This window comes from Pristis pectinata, chromosome 11 (genome assembly GCF_009764475.1).
Source record: "Pristis pectinata isolate sPriPec2 chromosome 11, sPriPec2.1.pri, whole genome shotgun sequence".
Taxonomy (NCBI): Eukaryota; Metazoa; Chordata; class Chondrichthyes; order Rhinopristiformes; family Pristidae; genus Pristis; species Pristis pectinata.
Genome location: NC_067415.1, coordinates 33,624,257 through 33,636,306, shown reverse-complemented (window position 1 = coordinate 33,636,306; position 12,050 = coordinate 33,624,257). Strand labels below are relative to the sequence as shown.

Below are 12,050 nucleotides of genomic sequence, written 5' to 3'. Positions count from 1 at the left end.
TGAGTAAGCCTGTTTGAAGGGAGAAGAATGAATGGCAAGCGTGAGGCTTTTTAAGAGTGTGATATCTGGAGTTCAAAGGCAGCATGTTCCTGTTAGGGTGAAGGGTAAACCCGGAAAATTTAGGGAAACCTGGCTGACGAGAGATATTGAGGCTCTGGTCAAGGAAAAGAAGGAAGGGCACATTGGGTTTAGGTCGGGGATGAGTGACTCCCTTGGTGACTATAAAAAAAATTAAGAACACACAAGTGGGAAGTCAGGTGGGCAAGCAGAGAGTATGAGATGGGTCTGGCAAGTAAGGTTAAGGAAAATCCCTTATGAGTATTATTAAGAGTAAAAGGGTGGCTGGGGAAAGAGTAGGTCCCCTTCGAGATGAGCAGGGCCACCTACGTTTTGAGCCACAGGAAATAGGTGGGATTTTTAACGAATATTTCTCCTCAGTGTTTACTGAGGAGAAAATCATGGTTGCTCAAGAGATAAGGGAAATGAATGGAGATGTTTTGGAGAACATTTATATTACCAGGGAGGAGGTACTTGCAGCCATACAGCAGTTAAGGTGGATAATTCCTGAGGGCCTGACTGAGTGTATCCTCGGACTTTCAGAGAGGCTACAGAAGAAATTGCAGAGGACTTACGTGGATATTTGCTTCATCGTTAGCCACTGGTGAAGTTCTCAAAGACTGACAGTTAATGTTGTTCCGTTGTTTAAGAAGGGTAGCAAGGACAGGCCAGGGAACAGCAGGCCAGTCAGCCTGACATCAGTGGTGCGGAAGTTACTGGAGGGAATTCTGAGGGACAGGATCTACAGAGTCTGGTTAGGAGGAGTCAGCATGGCTTTGTGCATGGGAAGTCGTGTTTGACAAATCCCGGAGTTTTTTGAAGAGGTAACCAAAAGGGTAGATGAGGGTAGGGCAGTGGATGTTGTCTCTATAGATTTCAGCAAGGTCTTTGACAAGGTCGCACATGGCAGGCTGGTCTGGAAGGTTAGGTCCCATGGAATACAGGGAGAGCTACTTAGGTGGATTCAAAATTCAAGGTAGGAAGCAGAGGGTGGTAGTTGAAGGTTGTTTCTCAGAATGGAGGCCGATGACTAGTGGTGTGCCGCAGGGGTCGGTATTGGGACCCTTGTTATTCGTTATTTACATAAATGCTTTTGATGTGAATGCACAAGGCTCGATCAGTAATTTGTGGATGACACAAAATTAGGAGATGTTGATGGTGAAGAAGGTTATCGTAGATTATAGGGGGATCTTGACCAGTTAGGGAAGTGAGCCGAGGAGTGGCAAATGGATTTCAATACAGATAAGTATGAGGTGATGCATTTTGGAAAGTCAAACCAGCAAAGGACTTGTACTATGAATGGTAGGGCACTAGGGAGTGTAATGGAACAGAGGGACCTAGGAGTACAAGTACATAGTTTGTTGAAAGCAGCGTCACAGGTAGACAGAGTAGTGAAAAAGGCACTTAGCGTGCTGGCCTTCAGTCAGGGCATTGAGATCAGGAGTTGCCACATTGTGTTGCAGTTGTATAAGTCGTTGGTGAGACCGCACTTGGAGTACTGTACAGTTTTGGTCACCCTGTTTAGGAAAGACGTGGTTAAACTGGAAACTATGCAGAAAAGATTTACGAGTATGTTGTCAGCACTAGAGGGCCTGAGCTATAGGGAGAGGTTGGCCAGGCTAGGTCTTTATTCCTTGAAACGTAGGAGAATGAGTGGCAACCATAGAGAAGTGTTTAAAATTATGAGAAGCATAGATGAGGTGGACGGTAACAGTCTTTTCCCCAAGATAGGGGAGTTTAAAACCAGGGGGCATAGGTTTAGGGTGAGAGGGGAAAGATTTAAGAGGGACCTGAGGAGTAACTTTTTCCACACAGAGGGTGGTGAGTATAGGGAGTGAGCCGCCAGACGTGGTTGAGGCAGGTACAGTAGTATCATTTAAGAAGTTTGCTGTTTTGCGGCAGCAGAAGTACAAAGAGATAAAATTACTATAAATTACAAAATAAATAGTGCAAAAAAAAAAGAACAATGAAGTAGTGTTCATGGACCATTCAGAAATCTGATGGCAGAGGGGAAGAAGCCGCTTCTAAATCATTGAGTGTGGGTCTTCAGGCTTCTGTACCTCCTCGCTGACAGTAGTAATGAGAAGAGGGCATGTCCCAGATGGTGTGGGTCCTTAATGATGGATTCTGCCTTCTTGAGGCATCGCCTCTTGAAGATGTCCTAGATGGTGGGGAGGGTTGTGCTGATGATGGAGCTGGCTGAGTCTACAACTCTGCAGCCTCTTGTGATCCTGTACATTGGAGCCTCAATACCAGGTCATGATGCAATCAGTCAGAATGCACTCCACCGTACATCTATAGAAATTTGCAAGAGTCTTTGGTGACATACTAGATCTCCTCAAATTCCTAATGAAATAGAGCCACTGGCATGCCTTCTTTTTGATTGCATCAATGCATTGGGTCCAGGACAGGTCCTCAGAGGTGTTGACACCCAGGAACTTAAAGCTGCTCACCCTTTCTTCCGCTGACCCCTCAATGAGGACTGAGATTGTTGTTGCGACACCACTCAACCAGCTGATCTATCACACTCCTCTATGCTTCCTCTTTGCCATCTGAGATTATACCAACAACAGTGGTTTCATCTGCGAATTTCTAAATGGTGTTTGAGCTGTGCTTAGCCAAGCAGTCACGAGTGCAGAGAGAATAGAGCAGTGGGCTAAGCATGCATCTTTGAGGTGCACCTGTGTTGATTGTCAGCGAGGAGGAGATGTTATCACCAATCTGTACTGACTCTGGTCTCCTGATGAGGAAGTCAAGGCTGCGGTTGCAGAGGGAGGTACAGAGGCCCAGGTTTAGAAGCTTGGTGATTAATACTGAGGGGATAATGATGTTGAAGGCTGAGTTGTAATCGATAAACAGCAGCCTGACGTATGTATTGCTGTTGTCTAGGTACTCCAAAGTGGAGTGGAGAGCCAGTGAGATTGTATCCGCTGTAGACCAGTTGTGGTGGTAGGTGAATTGCAGCAGGTCCTGGTCCTTGCTCAGGCAGGAATTAATTCTAGCCATAACCAACCTCTCAAAGCACTTCATTATGGTTGATGTGAGTGCTACCAGTTGATAGTTGTTAAGGAAGCTCACCCTGCTCTTTTCAGGCACCAATATGATTGCTGCCCTTTTGAAGCAGGTGGGAACCTCAGACTGCAGCAGTGAAGATGTCCTTGGACACTCCAGCCAGTTGGTCGGCACACATTTTCGGTACCCTGCCAGGTACACTGTCGGGGCCTGATGCCTTGCGAGGGTTGTTGAAGGATGTTCTGACATCGGCCTCTGAGACAGAGGTCACAGGGTTGCTGGATGCTGTGGGGATTTGCATGGGTGTAGTGTTATTCTCCCTTTCAAAGCGTGCATAAAAGGCATTGAGCTCATCGGGGAGTGAAGTTTCACTGCAGTTTATGCGGTTAGGTTTTGCCTTCCTATTAGGAAGTAATGGCATGCAAACCCTGCCACAGCTGTTGTGCATCCAATTATGTCTCTAATTTCACATGGAATTGCCTTTTTGCTCTCACAAGGGCCTTCCATAGGTCGTACTTGAACTTCTGCAGGATTCTGGATCGCTGATCTTGAATGCCACAGATCTGGCCCTCTGCAGACTGTGAATCTCCTGGTTCATCATTGGGCTTCTGTATGTTCTCGAAGGCATACACTCATCCACGCAGGTCTTGAATTCAGTGACAGCCATGGCATATTCATTCAGATCCGAAGCTGAATCCATGAATACGGTCCAGTCCACTGATTCAAAGCAGTCCTGTAAACTCTCCTCCGCCTCCCTGGACCATACCTTCACAGTCCTCACCACTGGTGCTGAGGTCCTCAGTCTCTGCCCATATGTCGGGAGTAGAAGTACAACCACGTGAGTGGATTTGCCGAAGTGTGTGCGCGGGATGGCACAGTAAGCGTGGTGTAACAGTGATCGAGTGTGTTGGTTCCTCTGGTTCCGCAGGTGACATGTTGGTGGTAGTTTGTCAGAGACTTCTTCAAGTGGCCTGGTTGAAGTCCCTTGTGATGATCGGGAAGGCATTGGTGCGATGTCTCGTGGCTGTTGATCACGTTGCTCAGCTCCTCCAGTGCCAGCTTGACATTTGCCAAGGGTGGAATGTATACTGCTACCAGGATGATGGCAGAGAACTTCCTCGGCAGGTAGAACGGATAACACTCGACCGCCAGATGTTCCAGGTCAGGGGAACAGGACTGAGACAGAACCGCCATGTCTGTGCTCCACGATGAGTTAATCATGAAGCAAACGCCGCCACCTCTGCCTTTACCTGATGCCGCTGTCCAGTCCATGCGGTGGATGATGAAGTCCTCGGGCTGGAACGCTGTGTCCAGACTGCTGGGAGTGAGCCATGTCTCTGTGAAGCAGACTACATAACAGTCCCTGATGTCCCTCTGGTACTGCAGTCTTGCTCTGAGGTTTTCAATTTTATTTTCCAGACACTGTACATTAGCCAGGAGGATGGTAGAGAGGGGGAGGGCGGCCTTGGGGCCCTGTGTTTCAGTTTTACCTTGTGGCTGCAGATTTCAGCTGTAGCTGTTGTAAACGGGAATACTTGATGATTCCCTTGGGAGCTTCACACAAGAAATCGCCCCTTTACTGCGCCATTTTATTTTGGCTTGGAGGGATTTGGGCAGAACTCGGGAAAGTGGGCAAGGTGGTCAGCATGGACTGGTTGGGCTGAAGGACCTGTGTCCATACTGTTTAAGTTTTACTCTATCATTTGTTCTATCATTTGTTGTCATCTGGCAATGAAGGAGGAGCAGTTATATTCAGTGAATCAATTAGCAAGTTCGGAGATCATTGCTATCTAGCCAACTTTTTTTAATTATTAAAAACCTTATTGGCAGTGGGAGGCTAGTAAGAAACAGTCTTTCAGTGTACGTGGGTGGTGGATGCAGAAGCCATAATCTCATCTAAGCACACTTTGAAATTTGACCACTCTCACAATGGTGTTTAACAATCATTCCTAACTCTCCTCTCTGAGGATTGTGAATCTTTAGGATTCACTCCCTCAGAGAGCTTTGGAGGCTGAATTACTGAATATATTCAGGCTAAAGTTGATTATTATTCTATATGGGAGTCAAAGGTTATGGGGAATAGGCAGGAAAGTGGAGCTGACATCAGATCAGCCATGAGCTTATTGCCCAGTAGACTAATTAACATGTGGATTTTTTTTCTGTTTCAAGAAAGCTCCTCCTTTTAAGGTATTTTTGAATCTCTTAATAATTATATGGGCCTTTTTGGGGGAGGGCTTTACATGCATAGTACAGGACATTAAAATTACATTTTATGCTGACAAATTTTGCATCTAGGTAGCCAACTCAAACAATCACGCCAGTGAGTTCCTTGTATACGAACAGAAAATAGTCTGTGTTTCTGGGGAGAGAAACAAATTCAGGTTGGTGATCTTTCATTCTGATTAGTTTAATGACATATTATTGATGTTCATTTTGTTTCTCTCGCTAGAGATACTGCTTGAACTGCTAGGTATTTCCCAGCATATTCTATTTTTCAGGTTTACGGCATGTTTGCTCTGTTTTCTGTGGCAGTATATTTTTTTTCTGATAATATGGCAAATCAAAATAGGGAAAAAGATACTGCAGAGGTTTAAACCCACCTTTTTTTGTAAAAGATAAAATGCTCCAGACATCAAAATTAAAATCTCTTCTTTGGTTATCGAACTCTTTGTGAAAATGGATTTTTTTTAAAGTGGTACAGTACAATGCTAATGGTTTTGAATTACTCTGTATTTGGATAATTGCATTCTGTTGTGAGAAACTACTTAGATATTGACAGATAAGATGCTTTTCCATAAAATTACTTTTCTCTAAAATAAATACCTAATGGTGAGTAAAATAGTCTTCAGTATTTTGCTGCGGTAGTCTGAGCCTTGGTAATCTGTGCTTAAGATAGTTCTGATTGCTTGCTTTTGCTTGTCTAGCTTGTAGGTAAAAGGTACTTGAATGAAATGCATTTGAATGGCTGCCCGATGTGAATCTGTCTCCAGCAATTAGTTAACCAGAACTTGACACTGTTTGTAGAAGAAAGATTCCATGATTTTATTTTTGAAGTATGGTACAGATGTTGTAATTGTGTAAAGACCAAAATCCAGGGTGGTAGAGGCAAAAAACCTCATCACATTTAAAAGTACTTGCATGTGCACTTGAAGAGCCATGACCTACATGGCTCCATGCTGGAAGATGGGATTAAGTTGGGTAGCTCTGGTTAGCAAGCATAGATATGAAGGGTCGAATGCCCACCTTCTGTGACATGTATTTTCTTAGATTCTATGATTCAACAGTGGAGAGAGAATCTAAGTTAATGAGCCAAATCATGCTGGACCTATAACAGTGTTGGGACCTCCCTGCAGGGCCCACCCACCTGGCCTGTATTTTTAGGATGTGGAGGATGGACTGAGGTGACCATCCACACCTGAGCACTGAGTAGGTCTTGGGTGGCTCCAACCCCAGAGCAACCTGATAGCCTTTGATAGTTTGCTGCTGGTCAGACACATTTTAAATCTATTTAAATAGATTTAATTATTTCAAATAATATTTAGAAAATAAATTTAATTCAAAACATAGTTATTTGTTAATGTTTTAAGGTAAAGTAGCTCAACCACTTACCAGTTTTCACAGGGTCATTTCAGCACGTCATTGTTGTGCTGCTGGACTCGGTGGTACTCCAGCAGTAGGGTGTGAGGACAGATGCACTGGTATCTTAACTTCAAGGTCATTTTGGGCTTTCATGTTTTAATGCACACACCTGGAATTCCAAGATATCCTGGACATGGGATGCCTGATAGCCAGCATTCTCCTGCAGAACCACTGGCTGCAGATAAGCATAATTCATATTGGTGTTTCAAGTTGGTTGCCTTTCATTTGTTCTCATGAAAAGTCCTCAACCTAAAATGTTAACTGGCACATCTACATGGCTTATTGAGTTTTTCCAGCATTTTCTGATTTTATTGTAATAACTTGGCTTTTTGCCTTTAAGAGCATAAAAAACACAAGGCCATGTGGTCTCTTGAGATTGCACTACCATTCAGTAAGATTTTGGTTGATCTCAACTCCTTTCCTACTTGTTCTCTACAACTCTCGACTCCTCTAAACACCTAAAATCTATCTCCAACTTGAATATATTCCATGACTCAATTCCCAAAGCTGTCTGGGTAGAGAATTCCCAGATTCACAACCCTTGTAAAGAAGAAATTTCCTCTGAGCTTCATCATAAAACAACAAAACTTTATTGTGAAACTATGACCATGAGTTATAAGTTACCCCAAGAGGGCAAATGTCATCTCAGCATTCGCCCTGTTAACCATAGAACCATACAGCACAAAACAGGCCCTTCGGCCCACCATGAAGTCCTTCAGATTCCTGTATATTTCAATGTTCACCTTCCGTAGGCCCAATCTGCTGAATCTTTTCATCCCAAGAATCAACTGAGGAAATCTGAGCTACCTCTAATTTAAGTATATCCTGCCTTAACTGATGAAACTAAAATTGTATGGAGTATTATTGAGTGCTGACATGGCACAAAGCTTTCGATATATAATGTGGATAGTTGGTAATTTGCTTGCAATTTCCCCTGTATAGTGAAAGCTTCCTATGTCTTATTAAATGTGCCTAAGCAAATAAAATGTTTCACTGATTCTCTGTGCAAGTTAGCAAATGTGAATTAGCACTATTTTATATAAGTTTTCCATTAAGAGAAACTGGCTCAAACACATTGCCTAGGGTAAAAGAATGTCTTTGAATCTCTTATGCTATTTAGTTTATCATTTTTATATGATGCAGACTTCCATATCATTAATTAACCTTTAAAATTAGCACAACAGAAAACATAGTATTTTAAATCAACAAAGTAATTTTGATTGCCCTGATGCTCATTTAAAACTGAAAATGAAATTGTGTAGTGCAACATGAATAATAAAGATTAATCTATCTTGATGAAAGCTAGCCTTTTTTTTTAAAATCCCCTTGGGCATATTTTATGAACACACTCATTGCTCATATCATGCAAGAATATTTCAATCACTGTGCTGAGGAGTACCTTTTCCATGAATAAAGTCAATTGAAAATATAACCATTACTGCTTCTATTACAACATTAAGGGATATTTTCATTGCAGTGGAGCAGTCATTACTTGATAGATTTATTGATGTAACATCTAGAACCAGTATCTGGAATGAAAAGGAAAAATGTGATCATGCAGAACATTTTTCTAGGTATTATTCCAAAGATGTTGATAGTTTTCTAGTAAATTGCCTATGTTGTCACTTTTAGCTGCGTTTAAATAGTGAATGTCAGCAGATAGTTGAAGCTTTAAAGCTGGATCAGATGCTTTCCCAACCAGACCTATTCATTATAATTTATTCAATTGCAATTTTGCTAAAATCTGTACAGTTGAACAAGTTCCAGCTCCTCCATCATCATCACCATTACCACATTACTAATTCAGCTCCTCTTTGCTTGTTTTCTTAAAGAGTGGAAGACTCCTGATCAGGAAATTAATTGCTGAAAAGCTGAAGATTCCTTGGAATGAAATCCAGCTAAAACGGACAACTAAAGGAAAACCATTTCTAGCCCATCCTGTCCTTGACATGATCCCAAATTTTAACTTCAATATTTCACATCAAGGAGATTACACTGTTCTGGCAGCAGAGCCTGTTTTGCAGGTTGGTATAGATATCATGAAGACTAACTTTCCAGGTAAGAAAACTAGAGATATTTTCTCAAGACAAATTGATTGTTAGTTCATGGTAGTTAATAGTAGGTAAATGAAATTTGTGTTACAGGAGGAATGTCACAGAATAAATTTGTGTTGACTAAGGAAACTTTCTATATTCTTTTTGACAAATTCCCAGCAGGCAGCAAACATTCTAGGAATAGCCTTTACTTAATTTCTTGTTATTATTCTTACTTATGTTTTCCCTCCCTTCCTTCACTGACGTGCATTTCCATGAGTGCTGCCTTGCAACCTTCTTCTTGTATTTTGAATAAGCAATAAAAATGATAGAATAAAGAAAATTCTCTATTGCAGGGCAACTAGTTTATCATAAAATTTTCAAGTAGTTTTCAATGTTGTTCAAGTTCAATCCTCCCTTGAGAAAAATTTTCAGATCATCTTTGGTTATCTGCAACTATTTCAGCTGGATATTTAGTGTTCATTACCTTAAATAGTAAATGAGATAACAGAAACTGAGGGCCTTGCATCCATCTACTATGTCAAAAACCACACTGTGATTTATTGTATTTATTTGGAATCAATATAAAGAGCTCATGGGGGGAGGGAAGGAATCTCAAATAATGGTTTTCTATTTTTTACTTGTTTTCAATAATGTAGCATTTCTTTTTCTCTCCCTCAACTTGCACTAGTGTCATTATGTTTATTTTGTCATGCAAGTTATGTGTAATTTATGTTTATTAACTTGTGTTTCATGGCATTTATACCCTGTGTATGAAAGACTATGACAACAAACTTGAACTTGAAAAGAGGGCAATAATATTAGTGAGATATTATTGTTTGTTTAGTTATGGTGGAGGTTATTAACATAGATTCAGAAGCAGGGCTTCTCTACTATAAACACTGCATAGTACTAGAATGCCTGTTAAATTCTCCATGATGTAGTTGAAGTACATTTGACCAACTGATAAATTATCTGATGAAAATCAATAAGGCTTCCAAGTATTAGATACAGCTAATGTCCTTAATGAAGTCAGTTCTGATTACATCACTGAATTACCTTGGGGAATTTTTTTTGATACATCTGAGACATTGCATAAGCTGTTATTTCTCAGCAGTTTTAGTGAGTTGGTTTTATAAGAACGGGTATAATGCACTAATATCAACATTGCCAGATCGCTAGGGCACTTCCAGTATTGGTGTGGGCTCCCACAGTTTGGAGCGCTGGAATCTACCAGCATTTCAGTAAACGTGAGGGAATAAATTCTACGAGTTCTAGAATACATACTAAATTTTTAGGAGAATGATCAAAGACCAAGAACACTTCAGAGCAAAACTTCAAGGTACAAATCTAATGTGTCAGATTTTTTGATTCATTACTGATCCAGAGGTTCATTGCATCTGGAATTGAAAGGAGAGACAACTAAAGAACCTGATAATGTGGTTATGATATTTGAGAAAGGGATGGAGAGGTTCAAAGTCTAATACCCTTACTCATTCTTGAAATTGTCTTGAACGTTTAATGTTAAACCAGTTGTCCTGCAATAGCTGACTATATTTATCCCACCTTTCTTACAGTCACATTATTGCAAATGTAAGTCACCTGGACTTCAATAAAATGTTGTCTCTGTAATATACCACCTGCACCAACCTGGAGTAGTACTTAAGTGTATAGTGAAGACCACATTGCCAGTGGTTGTCAAGATGGCCACAGCATGAAGTTTAATGCATCAGATTTTTCCAGGCTGGATTATCTCAGTTTGATGTTCATAGCTGTAAAAGAAATGACTGATGTGCTGTATTCAAAGACAGCAGATTATATTTCATTCTCTGTTGCCAAAAGTGGAGTGAGCCCATGACTTTGCAAGGATTGTAGGCATCCCCATGAAGAACAGTGCCATGAATTGCAATCGTGTTGCTTTCTGGACGATAGCTCTGAGATGTGCTGAAATGGAAATGTATTCTATTCCCTTACTGTGCTGGGCAGGAACTACAGTGCCTTAATTCTGAGGCAATCTGCTGTGCCATTTCTATTTCAACATTGATGGTCTCCTTAATGCTGCAAAACCTTGCCATTATTATGATTCAACCCTTGCCATCTGTTGTACAAGTAGCTGCTGGGCAGGAGATGGCAGCAACTTAAAAATTCCTTTTCTGGTCAGCTGGGCTTCTTGTGAACAACTGATGTAACTATGAGACCAGTAAAAGCAAGTCTAATTCCCATCCACCATTATCCCCTTGCTTGTTTACTTCTGTTTACATGCATACCTTTCTGCAGTAAAGAAGCATTTACGTTAATGAATGTTGCACTATGTTTTGGATGCTACACCAGTCACTGATTAGCAGGCTGAGAGAGAGAGAACATAGTGGACTTCAATAAAATGTTGTCTCTGTAATATACCACCTGCACCAACCTGGTACAGCACAGTACAGGCCCTTCAGTCCACAATGTTGTGCTGAACTATATGAACACGTACTTCATGATCAATCTAACCCTTCCCTCCTGCACAGTCCATAACCCTCCATTTTTTCTTTCTTCCATGTGCCTACTTAAGAGCCTTTTAAATGTCCCTATTGTATCAGCCTCTACAACCACCCCTGGCAGTGCGTTCCCAGCACCCACCACTCTCTGTAAAGAACCTACCTCTGACATCTCCCCTGAACATTCCTCCTCTTGTGACTTTAAATGGATGTCCTCTGGTATTGGCTATTGCCGCCTTGGGGATAAGGTGCTGGCTGTCCACTCTATCTATGCCCCTCATAATCCTGTACACCTCTGTCAAGTCGCCTCTCATCCTGCGTCGCTTCAAAGAGAAAAGCCCTAGTTGCTCAAGACATGTTCTCTAATCCAGTCAGCATCTTGGTAAATCTCCTCTGCACCCTCTCTAAAGCTTCCACGTCCTTCCAGAACCGAACACAATACCCTAAGTGTGGTCTAACCAGAGTTTTGTAGAGCCGCAACATTACCTCGTGGCTCTTGAACTCAATCCCCCAACTAATGAAGGCCAGCACACCATATTCCTTCTTAAACACCCTATCAACTTGCATGGCAACTTTGAGGGATCTGTGGACTTGGACCCCAAGATCCTTCAGTTCCTCCACACTGCTAAGAATTCTGCCATTAACCTTGTACTTTGCCTTCAAGTTCATTCTTTCAAACTGTTTCACTTCACACTTTTCCATATTGAACTCCATCTGCCACTTCTCCACCCAACTCTGCATCCTGTTATATCCTGTTGTAACCTACAACAACCTTCTATGCTATCTACAACCCCTCCAACCTTTGTGTCATCCACAGATTTACTAACCC

General features: G+C 41.7%; 1 protein-coding gene across 2 annotated transcripts in view; it reads left to right on the top strand.

Annotated features, from left to right (window-relative positions):
• The window catches only part of aasdhppt (aminoadipate-semialdehyde dehydrogenase-phosphopantetheinyl transferase), a 49,546-nt gene that overhangs the window by 5,285 nt on the left and 32,211 nt on the right, over nucleotides 1–12,050 (top strand). For both annotated transcript variants that reach the window (XR_007957194.1, XM_052026681.1), the window contains exon 2: nucleotides 8,541–8,766. Coding sequence is in view for 1 of the 2 variants with exons in the window: in XM_052026681.1 (XP_051882641.1) it covers nucleotides 8,541–8,766 (226 nt within the window). In the remaining variant the exon portion in view is untranslated. The remainder of the gene's footprint in view (nucleotides 1–8,540; nucleotides 8,767–12,050) is intronic.